Consider the following 24,977-nt stretch of genomic DNA (forward strand, 5'->3'; position numbering starts at 1 on the left):
ATTTAAAATGCCATATTGACTTGACAGTGTAAATTGCTGACAGTTTTAAGAGCATAATTTCTAAATGCTTCTGACTTCGACAGAAGATAGAAATCTAACTTTCAAGTACCTCAAAATGTCAGAATCTACTAAATTTTGATAAATTATTTATCTTCATATATTTAGGGTGGTGCTTTTTTTGAGAAGTTCTGCTTCCTGGGTTTCCTCTGTGAGAAGAGGTGCTCTTTTTTCCTGTTGCACACAGATCTTTTAGGTGGAGGGAGGACAGGACACAAGTGCCTCTCAAATCCACCTGTTTGCAGCCAGGGCTGACAAATGGAACCTCTCACTGCAGTCCTTTTCTTCAGAATTATTTGTTTGATAGAATTCAATGGTGTTAAATTTTTATGCATTTACGATGATGAAAGATCCTTGTAGTGCTTCACATTTCTTTGGATAACTGAATTTTAAAAGCAGTTTTGTTTTTTAGCCTTTGTGGAAGGAAACAGGGTCACAGATTGTCAGATGATGCTGCTTTCAGGAGCTGTACATGTATTTTCTTGAGGAGAAGGCCAGTGGAATTAGACCAAAGTAGCTGGTCTAAGTGAACCTGTTCACATCAGGCAGCTTCCAGTATTTAATGTGCATTGCCTGTCTCTGTTCCCTGCAGGCTCTCTGCTGTGGCAAAGTGTTCCATTTCAAAGCCATCCATCAGGAATGGTGCTTCTCCTCAGCATCCAGGCAGCTTCCATTCCCAGGGTTTGCATGGTGCAGGAGAACCAAGCTTTTGTCACCATTGCTGAAATGTAGCATTGCCCTTTTCTCAGGGCAATGTTTTATGGGTGTTTTCTACCTAAATAGCTAAGAAATTCTCTGCAGTCGATCCCTTTTCTCGTGAGTAAATTATTTCTGAACTTCCATTAGAGCCTAGCAGGAAAGGTTTGCCAGAACTGACAGGCAATTTCTCATAAGGTACAATTGAGACCCAGTCACCATTTTTATATTTTGGACAATATAGGGTTTTCCTACTTTGTCTCCTCTCTGAATTTTTCAATTCTGTTCTCTAGCTCAAGCATGACCTGACAAGCTGGAACAAAATTGCCACTTTAGAAGACTTGCATAAATGACTTGTAAAAAAGCAACCTTGGGCATTTTGTGCAAGATCAGCATTTGTTGTTAGAAATTCCCCTCTCCCATTCTCTTTCATCTCCAGCCTCCCCATACTCAGTTTTATCACTCTTTTGACAGTCCAGCAGTGGTGTTATTTTTGCTGCTCCTTGATGATGAAAATTTCAATGACAGAAAAGTTTGATAGAGGTGCTAGAAATATATATGGAAGAAGAGGGTAGGTTCTGGAGGTTTGCAGTATCTATTACTGCAGAATTCTTGGAAATGTAAGTTGTCTGGCATTCTGTGCTGCTGCCTCAGCAGGATTTAAGGAAGTTGATTGAAGCTGCTGAGTTCCTCCATCATGTTTGAAGTAGTCTGTTTACTCAGGACTTGGAATTAGTACAGTCACTGCAGCAGAGAGGAGGTTTATGGTATTCTACAACACAGCTTCAAAAGACTGTCAGGAAAATGTCTCCTGAATGTGTGTACTGAAAGGAGTGTTATTCCTCACCTTGCCCATAAATGTGGATTTAAACCTGTTGCTCTAGAAACAGGACTACCTTTTTTACATATAAGCCTATATGGGTCTTTACTTTTTGGGTAAATGATCCTTCTTCAAAACATGGACAGAGTTTCTGCTATGTCAGCACCTTGAATGTGCCTTTAAAGACAACTGTAATGCTGCTTTAAATCACTCCTGTGTTTTGAGGGCTCAGAGGTGTTTAGACCTTTCCAGTCCTTTCATATTGGAGGATCTGATAGGATCTGCCTCTGTTAAATATCAAAACACCACCAGTGTAACAACACTGTCCACAGGAATCCATCAGCAAGTCTGTAACCTAAAGCACACATTGAAGTGGTGATGGACATTTTGGTTATGCCCTGCTGGGAAAGGCTGACAGTCCGCTCTGGGAAGGGTGCAGAGCATGTCACAGTTTTTACATCCATGTCATTAAGCTTTCACAGATGAAGAATATACTAACTGGGTGGTTTTTATTGCAATGAATGATTCCTAAAGCAGCAGCAATGCAGAAAATGAGACAGGTATGGGGTTTACTCAAAACAGGCTGATCTGTGATGTGACAGCCATGGTCAGAGAACTTTATCAGATTATTTTCCTAATTTCAGCTATTGGAGGCTGAGTGTGCCTCAACATTCAACTCATTCTGAAAACAAACAAACTCAAAAATATTAAAGGTACAGCCTCTTTTACATTGCTTTCTTGTGCTTGGGTCAAAACAGTTCTTGTTCCTAGAGCTGTGGGAAGGTGTTCCTTAGCTGATGGTCATGTGTTATGCTGCAATCAGGGAGCTGTATCTCTGGTTCTGTTGCCATCCTCCTATATTATAAATAGGTGCTTGTTATCTGGACAGAAGATTTTAAAAAGTGAGAAATCTTTTTCCAGCAGTGCCAGGGCTATCTTAATAAGAGGGAAGAAACACCTGTCCAGTCCTATATACAGTGTTAGATGAGAAATGTTCTCTTGAATTCAGGAGTGTAACAAGAGAAAATAGTCTCTTTAAGTTTTAGGTATTTATAAAGTAGATGACTACATTTGAGCTGGTTACAGTTGGAGCTCTTTATAATCACATAGAGAATTTAAATCCTCAAGGATATGATTCATCTCATTCTTAGGTGGGTGGCTAAAAAGAGGTTATATGGCTTGAGTCCTTAAAACCCCACTTTATTTCTGTTGATTGCAGACACTTTTGAGAGACAGCACAAGCAAATACAGACAGATGAATAGTGCTGAAAATGCCTGTTTTGTGCAGACAGTCCAGAATATGTGCTTTCAGTAGATTGGGACAGATGCTTTTACTTTGCAGTAAAGGAAGTTCATTGAGAACCCCTGCTCACTGCTATCAGCCAGGCCTACAGCCACAAGGTGGTTTTGTTCTTGGAGGGCTGTGTTTGGATGAGGTCACTGTTTTGGTGAGGTCACTGTGTACACTCTGCCCTCCTGAGGTGTGAGCATTGCTCTTGGCTGGCTTCAAGGAACCACCTGCACACTTGTACCACCTGTTCTCATGCCTGTATTTGCCTCCTGTCACCTCCTCACCTAAAAGTAGGATAAATTAAGATGATTTTACTAGATCCTGGTTCCACTCAGAAAGAGCATGAAACTTCCTTTAAGTCATAAGATATTTTTCCAAAGAATATATGGTTTTCTATTAATTCCCAATTTTCTTACAGTTTTAAAGTATTTATTGCTTAACTGTGTTCTTAAGTATCTTTGCAAGAATGTTCTCAGAAGCTTTGGATTTCCACCATTTCTTTCCACCAGTTTGGCTCTGCTGCATTAGTGAATTTCTTAATCTGGGTTTGTTTACAACAGCAAATTGTTCAGATAATTCTTAAGAAGTAAAGGGAGCTGTGTAAAATAGGCCCCTCTTTTGTGAGACAAGTAGGGAAAGTATTAGTACAAATCCTAGAATGTCTTTAATGGTGTAGTAGGGTGGAAGGGGATTTTGTCACAGTCTGAGGGAATGCCTAGTGGATTATTTGAACCTGTTTTGTGGAGGAAGGTGAACAAGAAGCCACACATTGCTTCTGTGTGGCTTTTCTCCTCTTAGAGCATCTAACCTAGAGGATGCAAGGTCATTTTACTAAGGAAGTTATTCTTTGGGAGTGCTGTCTCATGTATACCACTTCAAAACAGAGTCAAGGTATGAGCACAGGAACACTGCTGAAATTGAGATTGTAACTTGAGGTGTTTAAAAATTCAAAGGAAACAATAATGGGTTGTGTTTGTAGCACTGTTGGGTTAAAATTCTTTTTAAGCTATTTTTTTCCCCACTTATTTTCCTGATCTGCAATGATATGGATGAAAGCTCTGGAAAAACTAGAACTCTTGAACATTTGTGTTTGTTTGTGTGTTGCAATCACTGGAGGATAACTTCAGCCTTTTTGTTCTAATGCAGTTGGAGGAATTAATGCTCTAGAGTCAAAGAAAGGAATTCTAAATCAGTGTGAATTAATGTAAGAAAGTGCCTTTGTAAGAACAGTACATTTCCAAACTAAACTGGATGAAATGCTTATGAGAAATCAGCTTTTTAATGAATTCCTCTATTAAGTCACCACCTCGAAGTTATTGAATTCTACAAGGGATTATATTTCTCTTTAAATAAATGAAGTATAGGTGTAGGTGTACAGTGTATGCATTTACTTTCAGGGGTCTTGGCAGCCTGTAGAGTAGGGAAGACCTTTACACAGCCAGTGTTTGTTTGATTCTTTAACCTGTACTGTGCTGTTCAGGTGGGTAGGACTGAGTCATCAGATCAGATTTCAGGTAGGGTTTCAGGCAGAAGAAATATGTCAGGTTTATATATATATTTTCTTTATATGAGTGTATGGATGCCTGTCTTTTGCCTTAAATGTGGATACCCAGACATGCTATTGTGAACTAGTGCTTTTTTAGTGATAGGATAAATAAAAAAAACTGTATCATATTAGAGGTTAAAAATGCACATGTAGGTGCTTGGATTTGAGAGGGGAAGATACAGTCTAGCACTCCAGTTCTTCCCCAAGAAGAACTTGATATTTTCTTGGTACTGTTTGCTCCAAGGCTCACTCTCTGGGTGTGTTTACATCAATGTAGTTACACAAACCCCCTGTTTCTGCCCCATCTTTATCCATTTGGTTATTTGCTTTTGCTGATTTTTCAGCATGAAACTCAGTGATGGCATTAAAAGTTTCTATCAGTTCTCTGGCATGATACTGCCAGAGTTCCTGCCATCTGTAGTTGGTGAACTGGGGAGCCAGAACTGAGCTGCCTAAACTGAACTTTAATAGTTAAATAGTCATGAAGTACATATGAGGATTTGCAGTGTGGTTGTGAACTCACCAAAGCAGAGCTTTCAGATCATGGAGCCCATCTCTGAGGTGCTGGCTGGGCTGGGCTGTGCTGCAGCCTCTTGACCAGTTCTGTGTGGTAGAATTTTTCAGTTTTCATGGTAGGATTTGGAGCTCTGCTGGGTCCGTCCCCAGCTCTGGAAACGCGGTGTAACTGGAGCCAGGAGAGTGTCGATGACAGATTTGGGAAAGGGAAAGAATTTTTAGTCTGAAGACTTTTTAAACTCTTTGGGGTTGGTTTGTTTATATTAACACCTGTTTAACTTTGGGGACTAACTTCTGGATAAAGAAAGCCTGTGTTAAGTGTTCAATATCCCCAGACTTGGGGCAGCGAGTGGGTGCCGTGACCAGGGGAGTGGATATGGGATAGCACAGGCATTCCCTATCCCATAACTGGGAACCTCATGCTGTTTGTGTGCCTGGAGCACAGACATCTCACAGACATCCATCTGCCTGTGCACATCTGCAGATGTGAGCAGAAAATTCACATCTGAACACAGCTGCAGTGCTGGGGCTCTGCAGACAATCCTGAGCCTTCTCAGATAATCACCAGCACAGTTAGCAAAAAAGCCATCTTGCCAAATGCTGTTATTCCTAAGATAGCGAAAAAAAAAACTTCATAAAGATTTAATTTTGTTTCAATCCTGCACCATAAATTTATTAGCAATGTAGAAAACTAGGAAGATAGTGTTTTGTGTTAAGTGGCTTCTTACATAAAGCCAAAATTTGTTTAGAACTTTAACTAACAGAAAGGGCTTATACTACCTAGGATTTGTTATTAAGTTTAACCTGAGGAACTTGCTTGAGGTTGTTGGAAAAACTCAAATATTGAGTACATACTTGAGAAGAATTTAAGAAGGTGATATATTTTTAGAGTACTGAATGAATGAAATATTTCCAGTTGAGGTGACACTCAAATAGTGCACTTAATGTTTAAACAGAACTTGGCTAGACATCTAACTTTTATTAAGTTAAAAACAGTCCCTTTTACCTCTGTTTTGTTTTGGAAGGAGGGATGTCAGGTATTTTGTTTTGCTTTTCAGGAAAAGGGGTGTTTTTTCGTATCAGAACTTGTGTCTTGCAAAGTATCTCCCAGAGGGTTTTAGAATGTAAAAAATCCTGTTGGAGATGTTTTTATGTGAATGTTAGAGGAATAGTCAAACACTAAAATTCAACCTTTTCTAGGTTTTTGTTACAATTTTTACAACCCCTGAAGGCATCAATGTCAATGTTAAATCAATTGCTAAGATGTTTTGTCCAGTTTTTATACAAATTGATGTTCCTTTTAAGTGTAATTGGTAATTGCTGTATAGATTTAACTTTTTAAGTGAAACTTTTGGTTTACAAAGCCCCCAAATTCTTGTAGGTTTTCTCACTGCACTGATACTGTACCAAGGATTGTCACTTTGTTATAGGTGACATTTTAGCTCTTAATCTAGATTGCTTTGCATTTTTACAAAGCAACACTAGCTTTAAAATCTTTCTGTAGTGTACTTAGCACAGCAGGTGACTATAACTTTGTTTGCAAAGCTGATACAGTTGCCATCAAAATACCATTTTAGGTAGAATTTTAATGTATCAACCTACTTCCAATGCAAACAGTGTCTTATTAGGGGGTTTTAATTGTGTGGATCTATCACGTGGGCCTAAATTAAGTAGAGCTTTAGTCATATTAAATCTGTACTTCTTGCTAATATTAAGTGAAATCTAAGCAGTAGTAAGAAAATAAGTAAGATTCTAAGTATCTCTAATGCTTTCAGTGCTGGCTGAATGACTTGACAGAAATTGCTGCACCATTTTGCAGGACAGATTGCTCCAAGTAACCACAAAGAAAACTTCAATTATATGCAAGGAAAACTATTTTCATGTTGGGGTTGAACTCTACCATCCTAATTGTCATTCCAACTGCTAAAAGGATTTCAGCACTTAAGGTCTTACTGTGGGAGATTGTACCACAAACAGCCTTCCTCAAAGACAGTCAGCTGGGAGGTCTTACCCAAAATTCCTGCCTAAAGTTGTCTCTGAATTGTTACATCTGATTCTGTCTCCTCATTCCTAAACCATGCTACTTATAAATGAGAAGAGACTTCATCTTTTGCCTTTGCAGAGAATGCAACTGTGGTTTTATTAGGATGGAATAAATCACTGAGCTTTTCACTGTGATGTGGATTGTAGAATTTGCTGAAAGTATTGTGTGACAGTTATTTCTTCCAGGAAGTGATAAAGACTTTGCAATAACTTCTTCTGTGAGAGCAAGCTCCACCTGGACAGGTTACTCCTTTTTTATCTGGGATAGTTCATGATTTACCTGGTAGTCTTTCTGTATAGAAGTGCCTGGGATAATGTGGAGCTGAACCCACACATTCTCTTTTCCACGTTGCAGCTCAGGTGTGAATTGTGCTGAGCAAAACTTCTGATTATTGTTATGGCCACTCCTTTGCTCACCTGCCCTGTGGCACCTGAATGTGTGCTGATAGATTCAGTCTGAGAGGGTCACATGAAGTGCCAGCACTTACTCAGCTCAGAGGAAGTGTAACTCAAGCAGGAGTAACTGTGCTGAACTCTTCTGTGCACAGAGCTACCATCTGCTGTCACTCTCCCTGCAGCTGAATGCTTAAGGATCAGTGATCTGCAAATGGAAGCACTAAAAACTTAAAGGCACTTCTAGAAAGTAAAGCAAGTTACCTGCTGAATGTTTTACCTCCCTGCTTTTGCAGCCCTTTATGCCTCCACTGGAAGGAGTGGAAGGTGCAATATTCACCTTCCCACAGCTGAGTAAGACACACAATTTACCTGTTGAATATTTTACCTCCCTGCTTGCAGCCCTTTATGCCTCCACTGGAACATCAATTCTGTATTTCACAGCTCCATCCACTACACAAATGGCTCTTACTGTAGAGTTGGTGTGAACCAGGTTAGGACTTGCCTTTAGGAAAAATTCAGAATAAGCTGAGACCAAATGATCTAGTATCCCACAGAGATGGTGTTAATATGTGGATGTTGAGCTAATGTTTGCAGAAGAGGCATCTCAGTTGAATTGGCTGGCAGATAAAGGTTTGTATTTTCTCTTAAATTTTGCACAGAGGGAACTTCAGCCCATGCTGAGATTTTCATGGCTCTTGGCTGGAATTACCCCTGCTGTGTGTAAATCTTTATTGCCTCCATTTTTACTCTGTGTTTACTCAGTGAATATCCAGACCTACTTTGTACACACGATTTTTCAGGGCACTGCTTTTCCCTGCTGATTTTCTGTGTAAAATTACAGGGAACTTGTTCCCATTTTCAGCCTCTGTTTCTCTGAGGGAACTTTTGAGTAAGGAACATTGATTCAGATTTTTTGTTTCTTTTTTTTCTGGTTTGTTTCAAAATAATTGTATTATTTTATTACTTCCCTTTTTATATGGGTGTTCAGTCAGCAGAGCAAATAAGGTGGCAAGTTAGTTTGCTAAAAGGTGGCTTCAAGCGTTGACTGACATTGAATTGCACTGATATTTAGGCTTTGGGATTATCTGGAGCCAAAAATGTTGGTTTGAAGTAGTGAAAAAGGATAATAGCTCCTGTGGGCAGCTGAGGTGGTCAGAAAGGTGCAGAGCAGCAAGACAACAGCTTGCAATTGTGTATAGAAGCTGCTGATTTCTGTTAACAGCATCTCTATTGATAATTATTTACTGATTTTTTTAACATTACAGATAGCACCCACCTTGTCTCTATATTTAAATGCTCATTTTCAGACTGATGGGATTTAGTGGAATTGTAAAATTACTGTCTTATTTATGGGACTGCCATGAGTGGATGCATCAGACTTCTGAGTTTTGGGATTGTCCTCTATTTTCATTGTTTAAAATAAGTGTTTGTGGATTAGTTTACAAAGCACAGAAGGAAATAATACTGTTGTGATCTGATAGAGTAAGTGGGAGATAACTTTAAAAATTGTTTAAGGCTTCTCAAATCATGTATTGGAGATTTAGCAATGAATTTACAGCTCTGTGTCATGACTGTGTGTGACTTGATAAGAAATTATTTAAAAAGTGACCTGTTTTTCTAAATGCAGACAAATCCATGTTTAGGATGTTCTTTATATTTTGAAAATAAGGTTCCCATTTATTAGTGCTCCTTTTCTTCAACTTATTAATGTGGAACTAGACCCCATCCCTTCAATCTCCATCTCAGTGTATGTGAAATTCTTGAAGCAAATCACAAAGTGTTTTTCCTTGTAGTATTTTACTGAAGTATTTTTTTGCATTTCATCTTAAATATTCTGGTATTCAGAATCTCAAATATTCTGATTTGTTTAGATGCAATTGGCAGAGATGGTTTGTAGATGAAGAAATAATAATAATGTAGATGAAGAAATCTGTTGTTATACTTCTCTAGGTAGCAGTGATGGTTCTGAACTCAGTGAAGAGACTTCCTGGCCAGCATTTGAAAGGTAAAAAAAAATTGTGTTTCTGTGTTTCTCTGTCGACATTGTTACTTAGAGTCTCTCACTCAGTCCTGAAAATGATGCTTTTTCACTGAACTAGAGATCTTCTGCCTGTAAGAACACTAAAAAGCTGTAGTAAGTTCACTGGATCTGTTAAAGCAGCATAGCAACACCTTCTGCTCACTAATGGTTATTAGGACTTTTATCTAATGAGGTGCTTACTCAGTGCACACATCCTTGAAGGAGCTCAGCCAAAGAACCATTAGACCCCAAAGGTTTTGTATATGTGGATCTCACATGTGCTGTTTGTGTTTGTCTGATTTTCACTTTTCCTGAGACACTCATCTGTTCATAGTCCCTTTGCTCTCTTTTCATTGACATTGGCACCTCTTTTTCCTTCATTGTTACACAACAATGCCCCTTGCTAATGTCTGACTTTGTGGTCCAGAATTAACAAGTTGTTCCTTTTCCAGCACCTGTGAGTGCTCAGGTGGCATTGACCACTTCAGCCCATTCTCATGCTGTATTTGAGAATGTGGGAAAAGACAAACAGCTGTACTTTACAAAGAAAAAGGTGCAATATTCACCTTCCCACAGCTGAGTAAGATGCACAGTACAGTGCATTGCTTGCTTCTGTAACACAGTTTCAGGTAATCCATCAGCTTCAGGGTTACCATGGATGACTTTTTCTACCATGCTTTTACATTTTTCCTAGGAATTTTTGTCAAAAAACTTTGTCTTTTTAGTTGGGAGCTGTTACCACAAACATTCTGATTGAGCTCATTGAAGCAGTTAAAAGTTCTGTCTTAATTTTGGAAGAAGTTTTTGAAAATCTCTCTGTGCCAAAGGTGAACTCCTGGATGCCTCATGCCTTAAGTATGAATGCATGCATGAGGAAAGGCCCCTTAACAATTTCATCAGGTAACATTCCACATGAGCAGAGACCACAAATGGGGTCAGAAAGGCAATCTCATAACTTGCAGGCTGCATCACAGAGCACATACAACATTCAAAAGGTTTTCTTTCTTTCCCTTCCCTGCTGCCTTAGGGAATTGTGTATTGGTATCAAGTTGTTTCTCAAAGATAAAAAGTTATTAAGTTGGAAAAAATTGTGAGTTGAGTGTTGTTACCCAGAGCAGCATAAGCAACTTTGAAATTTAGGTTTAAACTTAGGATAACACTCTTCAGAAATGTTGTGTGGACTTCTGAGACCAAGCAGGGGCTGCCTGTGCTAATGAGAGCTGGCAGCCCCAGGCTCCCCCAGTTAAAATGTTTGCTTCAGTCAAACTGAAGATTCCTCCTCCAAATTCCACTTGCCTTCTGTACTTGCCTCTCTCCTGAGAGAGCTTTTGGGAACCCTGTTGGAGGTTTCTGGTGTTTCAGGGTGAGTTCTCTTGCCTGTTTCCAGGGAGAGGGACAGGGTTCCTTACAAACATTCCCAACACCATGTGTGAAATTCCTAGAGATCTGCAGCAACCTTGAGTCTGTTCCTTGCTTTATAAGATGATGAGGCATGTTTTAATAATAGGTAACACACTGATGTGCAGGTGTCAAAATTTAAGATAACCAGAGAATGTCTCTCTGGTTTTGGTCTGTACAGTGAAGCACAATGGTTTCCATTCTTTATAAAGATATTTAAGTGAGGGAGAGGCATTAGTTAGCTGGAATTATCAACTCTGGCAAAACTGGGATACATCCAGTGTTAATGAATGTTTTCTATGCAGTGCAAGTAGGAATTCAGTACTTCTGTGGGTTTTAGGAACATCTTTGGTAGGAAGGCTTAAATCTGCATTGTACCCCTTAAGAGGAAGAAAACAATTCCTCCACACACAGATTCCCCAAGTAACAGAAGGAAATGTAAAATGTATTCTTGTTTTTCCTGGCCTTTCTGCTTGTAGCTGAGGAATGCAGAAGGGGTGAGAACTAAAGCCACTGATTTTTTTTAAAGTGCAACAGAATCTTAGTTTGAAACTTGAGAAAGAGTTTTCAGCATTGGAGTGTCCCTTCAGGCCAATCAAAATTACTGGAAGGACTAAAATTTCAAGTCCTTACAGTTATATCCTGTTAAGGGCAGTGTTTTAAGTGACACTTCAGTCTCACTGGTTGTCATCCTGAGTGTCTCTGAATAGATTTCCCTGAAATAGCAGGATTGCAAGAGTGGTAGCCTCCTTGTTATGCAATAAAAAACAAGCTTAAAGGTAAGAAGAAAACATACTTAATTTGCATGCCATATGTATTCAAAATTAAACAGCTCATTTTACTTTATTTTTCTTTATTGTTTTATTTGCCTATATCTTGAGTGTGTTCTGAAAAGTAATTCATAAGTTCAGAGATATCTGTTATGTTGAGAAACAAATGATGGCAAATTGTAGAATGGGTTAGTAGTTAGATGGTGATACATTAATATCTTTTTGATAATAAGGTTTGTACTTAACTGCCTGCTCCCAAAGAATTGCTGATCTTCAGTCTTTCAACAGAATACAAGCAGCTAGAAAAATGGATAAAAAAAAGGATGAGAGGACAAAGTGCCTCAACAATGCTTATGTTGACTTAAATGGAATTCAGTCAATAAAGAGGATCTGATTCAGAAAAACAAAGTTCAGTGAAGCAAAGCAGTGTTCTAAAGGCAGGTCTGGGGCACAGTGACTGAGTAGGGATAACAGTATGGATCAGGTAAATGAATTTAAAATGTGGAGCTTACAGGTAAAGTGTACACCATAGATGAACTGGAAAATTGAAATATTGCTGAGCTGATTTCCATGTTACTTAGCACAACAGGATTTTAAACAATGTCAGGTGTATTTTGACAGAGCTTGTGGTTCCTTGCAGCCCAGCAGCTTCTGTGTTTTTGTATTCATGGAAGTGAAACAACTGTTTTTGTAGTAACATCTCAAGTTGGATTTCAATATAAGTTTTATCAATATGGCTCCTTTATGTTTATTTGGACTAAGCTAAATGCAGACTTTGCTCTAAAAATGTGTTAATCTTCAGTGCCAGTAAAACACTTCAGTATTGTGAGTTCTGACAAAGAGAACATCTGATGAAATGAAAAACCATATTATTTACTTCTGCATGCCTTTTTCTAAATAAAATTATTTGCTTTTTCTTACGTGGAAGAAGTGGCTTTGTGATATGCACACGAGACAAGTTGTGTGCTGTTGTAGCAGTGGTGCTGTTTGTGTGACTGACAGTATATGTAACACATCCAATTTATAATGGAATCCAACAGGAACAGGTTGTACCATTCTCTCGGCCCGGGGACAAGAGTGTCACGAAATGGCCATCGAGGCCACATGAAGGCCAGCAGGTACAATCCCACTGCACACAGAGGTGTCAAACCTTCCCTCTGCTGTTGGTGATTTGGTTTGGTTTAATAATTAAGTGGGTGTTTTCTGATGTTCCCTTTCTAACTTATGTGTCAAAATAAAGGTAGAGACCTTTTTCTTCAGACTTTAAACTTTTCCCTTCAATGACTTACTCTTTATCAGCATAAGGACTGTTCATTCCAGTCTGCAAATCCAAATTCTGAACCATTGGATCTTTCAACCATTGGATCTATCAAGGCTAAATATGTTTTGCCAGGGAAGCTTTTGAACTGCCAGCCACTGTGGAGCAGTGCTGATAGTTCTCATGGGGAAACAAAGCTGCTCCTGGTGCTAATGGATGGCATTCCAGATGTTTTCTTTGCTGGCAGTTCTGTTTTGAATTTCTTTGCTCCTTTTCCCTGAAATCAGAGAGATGCCTAAAATGAGTAACACATTCAGATTGCCCCCAATTTAGTATATGTAATATTTGCAAGCTGACAGAGTAACATAACTGATTATTCTGATTTCTTATGGATACAGATTCTGTCTCCAGCTGTGTCACTGTAGTTGGGAAAGAAATTGCCATTAACTGTGAAATCTCTGTCATGTTAAGAAGCAAGCATTGTCTCACTGAATTAAACCCATGTTCACATCTGTCAGTGTCCAAAATTGTCTTCATATCATCATCCTCAGTAGGTGCTGCAGTGAAAGTGTTTGTCACATTTCCAGTTTACTTTGGACATAGGATGGATGAAACAACAAATCCTGGCTTCCTTCACAATGATTTTTGGGTGCTGTTCAATCTCTTGACTTTTCTAGAAAGCTGCTGGGTTCAGCACTTTAGTTACATGCTCTGATTGACATTCACTGAAATGATTCCTGGTGTAACTTTTCTCTGATGGGAAATGTTTTTGAAGCCAGTCAGCTTTGTAATTTTAATCAAGCACAATTTTCTTTCCTCAGTGCTGTACCTGGCCTTTGTTTCAGCCCATTGCTCTCCAATCCTTTGTAGGGCAGATGATCAGTAGAGCACCAGTTGCATTAAAACACCTTAAAGCTGTGGTTTGGGTTTCTACTCTTTATTCCTGCTCCCTCCCACTCTCCTTGCTTTCAGATATTTTAAGGATTGTGCATGTTTGAGCTGTGCTTTGTTTTTGATGTGCTAATGGTTCTGGTGTTTCTAACCAAAAAACAGTCAAATCTTTCCTGCCAGGGCTGAAGGAGAGGTTTAACATGTACAGCAACTTTACCAATATACTTCAAATGTTTACTTTTAAAAATTAATTTTTCTTGTCTTTCAGTGTTTTGAGTTTTAATTTTTTAAATTAAGGATTACCTGCTTGGCTAATTAATTTTTCTGATCACTTTTGCTTGCAAGTGTTAATTCCACAACAGCAATTCTTTGTAACAGCCAAAGTCTTTTTCCACTATGAAGTCAAATAAATAGAAAGTTGATGTTTTCAAATTACAATAAAGGTATTTGCTTTAGTTTTTCATAATGGTTGGAAAATTACTTTAGGAAAAGTATTTTTTCACACAACTCTTCACATGCTCCTTTCAGCTCCCTAGAATCTGAAGATTTGGCTGTTCATTTGTATCCAGGAGCAGTTACTATTCAAGGTGTTCTCAGGAGGAAGACTTTGTTGAAAGAAGGCAAAAAACCTACAGTAAGATTTTTTTTAATAAATTAATTTTCTCACCTTCTTCCTTTGCCCAGTTATAAACACAGTAAAATGGCCATTGGGCAACCAGTTCAAGTGTCTGAGATCTTCTCTGCCTTGCTGATTAAGATTTAGGGTCATTGCCAGAGTTTCAATCCTTTTGTTTGGTGCATTTATTCACTTTGTAAGGCTATACATATAAATCAGAAGTAGAAGGGAAGAGGATGCTGCATAGAATTTTCTACAGTTACAGATGACTATAAAATGGAGAGAATCGTGTTTTGTCTTCCTTAACAGTAGGTAAATCCCAGCAATCTATCAATAGATGATAACCCTTAGCATTTACATTGCAAATACTTGATGATAAATTATAAGTCAGGATGATGGGGATACCTTACGGCAGCACCTAAGATGGAAAAGGAAAGGGACAGATGAACTCTGCACAAAGTGTTCTGTGGGGATTGCAGGAAGTATAGAGCAAGATGCAGAACATTTTTGTCAGATCAGAGAGGAAAGGCACATGTTCCTTCTGCTTTCTGGAGTTTTCATGCATTGATAGGCCTGCACGAATAACAAACAGCAGCTTTGGAAACATGGCTGATGCTTGGCTGGACAGTCAGTGCTCTCATGTTCTTGCAGGATGGTGCCTCCTCTTTCACAGCTCAGTGTTATGAAGCATTTCACTTATCCATTGCACTTCTGGGTTTGTTTGTTTGTTTGTTTTCTCTGCAGGTAGCATCTTGGACAAAATACTGGGTAGCACTGTGTGGAACCCAACTCTTCTACTACGCTGCAAAATCCCTGAAGGCTACAGAGAGAAAACATGTATGTATGCAGGCACGTTCCAGTATCACCTGCCAAAACTGAAATGTGATTTCCTGGTGTAAACACTGAGAGTAGTTCATGCCTTGCCTGATTTCTAGTCAGCACTATCCTGTCTCCCAGTCAGTCAGTCACCTCATATGGATACACCCCAGGGAAATATCATTTACATTTGTATGCCACACCAAGAACATCTGCTTTGTATCTGCCATGTGTCTCTGACTTTGCTGGTCTTTTAGGAGGGGAACTGTGTCATTGGTCTGTCCATTTTCAAAGCTCTATCTTTGGATGATTTCAGTCTTGCAGCAGTTTGTCATGGTTTGAAATCCAAGCAAGCCCTGATGAGGAAAAATTGAGCAGTCACAAGATAGAACAATTAAACATGCACTGATTTCATCTGTGTAGTAAAATTAGACCATTTGATTTTTCTGTATAATCCTGTAAGCCATTAACTGCAGTGGAGTACCAAACACTTCATCTGCTCAGCAGAGAGCTGCAATGTCAGATGATGCTGGAGTTCCTCTTATTTGCTGCAATTTGATCTGAAAGAAGCTAAAATGTTTTGCTTGTGTGGGGAAGGAGCAAGAGGATTTTCTGTATGGATGTTAAGATGTGCATTGTTCCTGTTTGATGTCCCTAGTTAATCGTAATGATTCTCTTAAGAAACTGGGTAAAATTTGAGATACTTGAGTTCATTCACTACTCTGTATCATTACTTGGTTGCCTTGGTAGGTGTTTCAGGTTAATTTATGCCAAGTGTCACTGTAGAACACTTGCTTTGCATAGAGCTTATGGAATTTTGCAGACTGAGTTCTGTTTTTGAAATCCTTGTAAAGGGGACTCTAGTACAAAATGCTGTTTTCTTATCCTAACATTTTTATGTGCAGAGGGAGGAGATTTGAAGTTCAACATTTCTGGTTTGCAGGCTCCTGGATATTTGAAGTTGCTGTGTGGAAAGTTTGTGTATAAACTTCCCTTAATCTAAGAGATTATTTCCCACTTTTTATTGGAAGTTCATTAGGAAACAGTATTCTAATACTCCCTACTTTCAGAACTATTTATGTGGTTTCTTGGCCATCCACCCCTACTAGCTTTGCTTAGGTAAGATTGAAACTGATCCTACTTAATTTGAACCTTCAGGCTGAAGGTTCATCAGCCAATCCTTCTGTCTTCTGGGTGTCTTGAGAGAAGTGTGTGTGTTTGGATGCATTTGTTTCTGGCTTCAGTGAAAACTTTAGGGAAGGATTCCACCTCATTAAAAGAAAAGAGCAGACTTGTAAGCTCCTATGAGTAGAAATGCAAAGTATTAAAAAAAAAGAAGGAACCAGAAGAGAACTTTTGTTGGCATTATGTCACTCGCAGCTAGTTGCCTATTTTTTCTGGAAACACTGAGAAATGGAAAAGAAATTTTTGTGGTAATGTCAGACTTTGTGTTCCTGTTACTGCTGTGATTCCTTTGGGCTTTGTGCCAAAATTGCATTTTGTTTTCTTTTAGGAATAGAATGTGTATTTGTAAGTCTCCCTGGTTCATTGTTCTTTACAAAATTATGGAGGACTTTACCAGACTTGTATCTATTTATTCAGAAGCTTTTTTACTATTCTGTGTTAGCATTTTGAAACAATCTAAATAACATGCAGGTTTAGAGAATTTGAAAAAATTGGTTAGCAAGGAATTATATTGATTGGAAATTAAGTATATAAAATTTGCATTGTTTACCTGTTTCCTTCAGAATAACAATTTCAATAATTTCAATAGTCTTGCCCTTTCTTTAGCAAAAGTAAATGAAAGAAAAAGGTAAACAATCTGGTACCTGATACTTCTTGAGTCCCTGTTCCTGTAAAAGCCTTTACTTTGCCTGGAAATACAGTCACATCCATTTTCAGTGCTCTTTCAGAGATTATTTTCTAAACCTCTTGAATTGACTTCTGATATTCTCTGAGTCTCTGATATGTTGTGGCACCTACAGCATCTAAACTGCTGGTGAACAGAGGCTTAAGAAGCCAAGATCTGTCTCACTTGCTTGTGTGCTTGTGTTTCTTTGTCCAAGAGGAAAAAAAGTGGCTTGTTGTTCCAGCAAACCACTGAGGAAGTTTGCAGGGAGAGGTGAGGGGGTGTTGGGGTCCAGGGTGCTTGCAGGATTCCCCATCAGGAGCCTTACCAGCCTTGTGGCTTGCAGATACTGAGAGGAGTTTGAACAAGGCAATTCCCAGGAAGAGGAAGAGGGGTGGTAGTCAAAAGCAATGAGTGCTGAAGAACATTAATTTCTTTTCAATAGTTGGCTCTCTGAAGTTGGGCTGAACTGTCCAGCACAGCCTGTACACAGCTCATGTCTTGCTTTCAGCTTTTTAGGGCAGCAGACAGGCTCTGTTCTGTTTGTGGATGCTAAGCCTGTTGTGGAGCTCAGTCTCTGATTTGGTTTCCCAGGTGCAGTTGAGGTTTATCTATTGTAATAACTATTTACTACAGTTTGGGTTGTCTTTTATTTAAACAAATAATTTGCAGTGAGTAGTCACAGAAAGCTTCTGCTTCAGAGGTTGTTATATCACAGAGCAGGACCTTTATGTTGAAATTAGAGTGGGAAACCTGGTAATTGCTGTTGAGACAGAGGGATTGGGTGATGGATTCCAGTTCATTAAACAGGCTAATAATAGGTGGTCAGTAACTTGTTCAGCTGCTCTGCCTGTGTTGTACTTTGAGCCTGGCTATTGATGGCTTAGGTTTCCATCCATTTCACTGCAGAGTTATTGTCAGAGCCTCAGCTTTGGTTCTGAAGTCTGTGGAGGTGGCTTGTCAAGGGTCATGCTTCAGTTCATGTTTGGTTGCATTTTCAGGAAAAGCTAATCAGGAGAGAATGAACTGCAGATGGTCAATCATCCCTAGATAGCAAGAGCATGAGTAAATGCTCCAGATACTGTCCAGTGATATTCCCAAGAGGTTCACTCTGCAAAATGAAGAGATCCAAAGCTAGATTTAGGCTTTGGGGTTTTTTACTTCCCAGATAAAAAGGATGATGCCATCTATTTTGAAGCAGGTTTCTTTTTCAGAGATTGATACATTGGAGATTTACCTCAGCAAAATATTCCAGGCATCTTCTGGAGCCATTTAAACATCTGTCTTTTCTGCTTCCTTTCTCAAGCCCTCTGTGACATGGAAAGGAACCCTGGCAACAAAAGGCTCAGTCTGCTATATAAAGTTTCCTGGCTGCAGCTCTCGGGGTAAACGTGTCTTGATTACAGGCATGCTTTTGACCATTCTGCTGCTGCAATTGCTCCAGGCAGCTTGGAATGCATCGACGCTCAAAGCTCTTCCAGGCTTATAATAGCCAGCCTCTTTGGAAAATTACCTCATAAAAATCCCAGAGTAGTTTCAGCAAAAGGGGCAAGAAATCCCCTCCCTTTTAGACACAGACAAGCCAGCTCTTCTCCTGCCTGTGGTCAAAGGCCAAGGAGTGCATCCAGCATTGTGTGCTGCACCTCCTAAGAGTAACAGCATAAAATCAGCATTGAGTTTAAATAGTGAACAGGTTTCAGTTATTACTACAGTAATGGAGAATTGTCTATAAATAAGCATGTGAACTTGAGAGCCCAGAAATGTAGTGCAGCACAGTCTGAGAGGAATGTGTGGACAATGGTTTTATCTTGTATGCTGAAATGGAACTCACAGAGAAGCCTCTGTGAAAACCTGCAGCACTTGTGCACGTTTAGAAAAGGGCAACAGTAAGAATAGCCACTTGAACTTAGACTTCAAATGAGCACTTTGAAAAATGTGACTACACCTGTAAAATAACTGTTTATAGTGATTGGACTGAGAGCCTTGCCAATTTCTGTGACAACATAACATGCATGAGAGATTTTTCTGTGTTTGTAGGTGCTTGAAAAGCAACAGAGACCTTTTATGCTTCATGCTTGAGTACAAACCCTGGTTAGTTCTAAGCCTTCTATTGCATGCTATAATCAAAATTAGATCAATTTATTTGCAGGGTAGAAAACCTGGTACTTGTGGTCAGGCACTTTCACTGAAATACCCTGATGAAGAATGCCGTCATTCTGGGAAGGATGTTCAGCCACCAAGAAAATTATTTGATTATTATAAATCTGTAGAATCTCAACAGGAGATGTGGAGGAGGAGATTTGTAGGTGCTAAAATGTTGGAGTGAAAAGTCTGTTCACATATTAATTCAGAGTTTTTGATTCAAAGATTTACTTGTAAAAGCCTTTGAGCTCAGAACAACAACAACAACTACAACAACAGCAAAAATCAATTATGTGAAGCCTAGTGCCAGAGCTGTGCAGTTTTCCATGTGTATAATAAGAGTCATTCCAGTGGCCTGTATTACAAAAAGCAAATAGGAACCAGGAACATTAAATTACAATGAAGCTTTCATTCCCTTCATGTTAACAAAGCAGGCTTGCTGTTAGCAAGGCTCTGTGCATCAGCAGAGAATGAGCTGCCCTGGGGACTGTGTAAACATGGAATACAAATCCAGCTGAGCACAGGGATGGAAGGCTGACATGTGTTTCTAGAGATGATGGATTGATGCTGGCAGGAAACACTTTCCTTGTGTGGAGCTTTTCATTTTATAGAGAAGCACCATGATTAACTGATGGTTTGGAGTGAAAAGTAAAGGGAAGGAGCTCTGGCAGTTTGGATTGCATGGCAGTGTCACATACTGGATACCTGCTGGGATATACAACTAAGGTAGGAAAGTCCAAAGTGCTGTGTCTATGAAACTCTAGAAATAAGTGTTGTTCAAAAGGTACATTTTGATCTATAATCCATTAAAACTGCTTTGTGACTCAAATTTCCACCTCTGTGAAAAAGACCTATTAATGCTTTAGGACTACTTGAAAGTTTGCATTTTGCAGTGTTAAATTGTGTCATCATACTTTTTGAGGCAGTGTTGTCAGTGAGTCCATAACAAATCTTTTATATACACTTCATTTTTTTGAAAGAATGATGAGTTGTATACTTAACTTGATTCTCTTTCCTTGTCTTTATTACTTCTTTCAGATAAAATGCCATAATTTTTACTTCAGGCTGACATTACTTACTGCCTCCTCAAAGAAATTTCAGTTTCTGTTTGAAAGAGTTACAGCCCTCACTGTAATGAAATCTTAGCTGATAGAGCTTTATAATTTACCTGCTCCTCTTCTGAAGCTTTACCACATCTGTCCACCTCTCTGAGATACTTTACTTTAGTGTGTGTATACAAAGAACCTGGACTCTTAAACTATTTTCAACTTAGTTTAAATAATTTTTCTTTTAACTTCTGTTCTAACATTTGTTCATTCCAAGTTCTAATGGATTTTAAACTAGGGTTTAAAATGCAGCCAGTTCTGCAGGTCCCAGACAGATAATCTTACCTAGACAATGGCTTCACAGGGATAGGTGGGGTATCAGGGGGAAATTCCTCCCTGTGAGGATGGTAAAGCCCTGGCACAGGATACCCAGAGCAGCTGTGGCTGCCCCATCCCTGGAAGTGTTCAAGGCCAGGTTGGACAGGGCTTGGAGCACCCTGGTCTAGAGGGAGGTGTCCCTGCCTGTAGCAGAGGGATTGAATGAGATGATCCTTAATGTCCCTTCCAACCCAGAACATTCTGTGATGATTCTGTGACCTTCCAGGCCTTCAGTTAATCTGTGGCACAGATTAGAATAACTGACATTAGACTTGCAGTGGGATTTTATTTATAAAGCAACTGTATTCCCCTGCAGAGAACATTCTTATAAACTCTTACTTTGCTCATGTTACCTTCAAACTTATTACCAGTAACTCTTTCCTTGGCTGAACCAGAGTTCCAGGATTGTAATACTAAAGCAATAGTTCTAAAAGAAACAAAAGTAACTTGGTGCCTAATGTTGTGCATCTGTCTTGTGGCATTATGTAGTGGGTTGACACGACACATTAGCATGAAAAATAAAAGTATTTTAGAGCTATAGATTCATTTTAATGACTTCAAGCCACAACAATCTGAAGAATATTTTATTGTTTCTAATAATACAATTAAAGAGACATCAAAATTGATGTGTTAATAAAGAGGTTGGAATGGGGATTCACAGGATAGGAGGAGGATGCATCTGATGAGGATGAGCAAACACCAGAATTGGACTTTCTGGGCAGAGAAGTTGGGTAAAGCACTGCAGAGGGTGAGAGTGCAGGGATTGATGGAGGAGTCTCTGTTGGACCCAAGAACTTGGGAAGAGGAGACCTGGCAGCCAAAGACATGAGAGAAACTGAATTAATCCAGAGCTGGGGCATGGATGGGACTGCCTGAGCAAGCAAGGAGAAGTGAATTGGGTGGGTCTATGAATAGGTAAAAAGTAGGTCAGGGAGAAAGGAAGCTTATGTTCTAGAGATAAGTGGGATTGAACGGGTGAGTAGAGCTTGGTACTGAGAGAAGCATGAGAAGAAGAAAATTACACTGTGACCAGGTGAATGAAAAACAGTGGGGGCAAGGAGCTGTCAGGAAGGGGACTGGTGTAGCAAAGACAAGTGTTGTGCTTAGTTACCTGTCAATCCATAAATAACACCTGGAACAGGAGAACACCATCATTTTGAACATCTTGTTGATAAATGAGCGTGACTGCCCATTTCTGGGCCCTTGTTTATTGAATTTACATCCTCACTTCATCCATTTATTTCATCAGGTAATCATATTTAAATACACAGTTGTGTTATCTTGTCCCCAGGACTCATGTTATGTGTAATTACAGAGTGCTATAATAATTACTGCATGCTAACTGTGAATAGTTATAGCACAGGCAATTCAATTCTTGTTTGTGAACAGTGGAGGGAATAGTTTGGCCTTTATTAATATGCTTTAGAACAATACTGTACATTGAAATGTGAACTAATGTGGTGAGGAATGCTGCTGTAATCATGCAGTGCAGATTAGATGTCTAACAAGCTTTTGCAGAATGTGATCTTCCTTTTAATTTGTTTTGAATATATTGTCTTAAATTCTGTTTGCACTAATTTCATACAACATTTGTTAATTCTCTTAATCTTGTGAAGTGCTCTGCTTCATTTGAAGTTACCCAATCTTTAACAGCGAGAGGAAGTGCCCTGCTGGGTGCTTGTTCTGGGCAGATCTGGCCTCTTGTTTTAATTCCATTTTCATCCCTGTTTGTGTTTCCAGTTCAAATCCACACCAAGCAAGAGTGTCTCAGTGGTGGGCTGGATGGTGATGATGGCAGATGACCCTGAGCATCCAGATCTCTTCTTATTGACTGATTCTGAGAAGGGTAAGTAGTGCACAGAATCAGCATTTTCTTTGCTGAGGTCATTTGTCAGCAACTAAACCAGCAGGTGAAAGGTGACATCCTTCCAGTTTCAGCTGCTGTCCAACATGTCATCTTCTCCTTTAGAATGCATGGGAGCAACAGCCCATGTGTTGTGAGAACTCTCCAAACTCCTAACAACCTCAGATGTGATTTTAATTGGAAGTATTCATCTGTATTCTTTTAAAATATATTTAGAACACTTCAAAGCATTTTCTCATGTGAAATCTAAGTAACAATTAAAAAAAAAGATTCAGCTAACACTAGCTGCTTGAGCAGCTCTCTCCAAGTGAAAACTAAAACCCAAACCATCTGTTCAAATGTGGTGCTATTAGCAGGAAAAAGCCCTCAGAGATCTTGACTGTTATGTGGAGGAGCCTGTGGATGTCCATTACTCCAACACAGTGGCTGCTTTCAGCTGAAGCTCTGAAGAAAATGTTACTTTTCCACAGCACTTCAAATTGTGCAGAAAGAACATTATTAGAAGTTCTGATAAAGGAGCTTAAAATTATTTATTGCTTTGTCTGCCTCAGGTCTTAGTACATTTTATTTCCAAACATCTCTCCTAGCACTGCTGATATGAAATATAAATTGTGAGTGCTTGTCAGCTTAAACTCTGCAACAGCAATCTGAAATGTTTTTGTAACACTTTACCTTCCTGAACCCAAACAAGCACTGTGTAACTCCAGCCACTGAAAATACTGGTCTGAAATGTATCAATACATTTAGGAGTGATTTTCAGATATTTTCAAATGTAGCTTTCCAGGGTGCATTTCAGTGATGCCTTGCACTTGGTTAAAAAAAATCCTGATATTATAAACCAGTTACAGTAATGGCAGTGAACAAAACCACTTCTGTTTTAAGGGATATTTTGTTCTTTCCTAGTTGAGACAGGCATTAGTTGAAATCTAGAATGTTGGAAAGGAAGAGAGGAAAGCTGAAACTTTTCTTCAATTGGTCAAGCAATTGACCTATTCCAGACAAAGTGTAAAGTTATATGGACCATCTATTAGTAAATCTTCTCATAGTACTTCAATTTAGAGGTTGAATATGGGTATTCAAGAGGATTTAAGTGTTTAAAAAGGAGCACTGTTAATGTTTCTTCATCAATTTTTTCTCTTTCTTAGGAAATTCATATAAATTTCAAGCTGGAAACAGAATGAATGCAATGCTCTGGTTCAAACACCTGAGTGCTGCCTGCCAAAGCAACAGACAACAGGTGAGAGCAAGGCAGGGAAATGAAATGAAATGAAATGAAATGAAATGAAATGAAATGAAATGAAATGAAATGAAATGAAATGAAATGAAATGAAATGAAATGAAATGAAATGAGCTTTTAGGAGCTCAGAGCTGATGGATTTTTGAGGTGACCAAGCTGTCACTGAGGGCTCTGTGTGCTCCCTGAGCAGCCTCTCCACCCCTTTCATGTGCTGATGGATTTCCCTTGGCTTTTCTGTTTGGCCCTTTGCAAACAAGTCCTCAGAGCTTCTGGAGTAATGAGGAAAGATTTGGGGCTACCTTGAGACTCATTTAAAGAAATTGAGGAAATGCAAGGAATGCTCTAAAATACCTGAGTGAAGTATTTTTGTCTTGCCCATTTGAAAAAGGCTATTGCACAATTATATAAAAAGCTGTGAACTGCAGCATTCAATATCAATTCCAGATAACTCTCTTGAAGTGCCTATTTTCAGGTCATGGGCATACATATTTTCTGCTGTGTATGTATTTTGTATTCCTAAAATGTACAGAAAGTAGTTCAGCCCTTGGTACATTTTCCAGTCGTGGAAAGCAAAAGTAGCATTTTCTATGAATCAAAAAGGAAGATAAGACTCCAACCCCTATTAAATGCAGTTGTTGTATAAATTCTTACTGACCTTTTTCATCAGCAAAATCCTTTTTAAGTTCCTTTGTCTCCCTGAACTCTTCCTTCTCTTTGCACATTTGTTTATGGAGTTCCCAGAGCAGAAATCCTACTGAGTTTCAAGGGGAAACAAAAAGGCTTTTCCTGCTCCTTCTGTGCTTTCTTGTTCAATTCTGCCTCTGAGAGAGATCTTAAGAAGTAAGGTGGGTTGCAGAAGCTCCTATGAAAGTATTTGAGACAGTGCAAAGGAGAGAAATTGTGTTCCTGGCTGGAGAAAGTGGGAATGGTAGCAAATAGTGGCAAAGAGTTTATAAGTAAGTGGTGAAAAACTGTCCTCTAAAGACAGCTCTGGTTCAGTAAGGGTTGGCAATACTGTTCATTACTGTTAACAGTGTAACTGCCTTAGAAAAAATGGATGTTCAAATGTGTTTTCAATGGAATATAAACACCTTGGCTGTTTAATAGTAATAGCTGAGTAATAGTAAGAACTATTTTAATAAACACTATTTGTGATTTTCATGGTGCAGCTTTAGCCCCGTTGAGCATTCTTGCATCTACAGGTAAATGGCAAATGCAGAGCAAGGAATGCTTGATTCATATCTGACCAAACTGACTATTTATTGACAGTTGTCAGGAATGTGGTGGCTCTTTAATAACCTGACTAAATGAGAGATGTTGGTGTCAG

At 39.0% G+C, this 24,977-nt stretch overlaps 1 protein-coding gene across 4 annotated transcripts in view; it reads left to right on the forward strand.

Moving 5' to 3' along the window:
• Window positions 1-24,977, forward strand: part of RALGPS2 (Ral GEF with PH domain and SH3 binding motif 2) — a 116,788-nt gene that overhangs the window by 84,536 nt on the left and 7,275 nt on the right. For 3 of the 4 annotated variants that reach the window (XM_066556151.1, XM_066556154.1, XM_066556153.1), the window contains 6 exons: window positions 9,316-9,370; window positions 12,594-12,671; window positions 14,231-14,336; window positions 15,063-15,155; window positions 22,290-22,395; window positions 23,559-23,650. In XM_066556151.1, coding sequence (XP_066412248.1) covers window positions 9,316-9,370; window positions 12,594-12,671; window positions 14,231-14,336; window positions 15,063-15,155; window positions 22,290-22,395; window positions 23,559-23,650 — 530 coding nt within the window. The remainder of the gene's footprint in view (window positions 1-9,315; window positions 9,371-12,593; window positions 12,672-14,230; window positions 14,337-15,062; window positions 15,156-22,289; window positions 22,396-23,558; window positions 23,651-24,977) is intronic. The other variant, XM_066556152.1, reaches the window with a different exon arrangement.

Source organism: Molothrus aeneus, chromosome 9, assembly GCF_037042795.1.
Source record: "Molothrus aeneus isolate 106 chromosome 9, BPBGC_Maene_1.0, whole genome shotgun sequence".
Taxonomy (NCBI): domain Eukaryota; kingdom Metazoa; phylum Chordata; class Aves; order Passeriformes; family Icteridae; genus Molothrus; species Molothrus aeneus.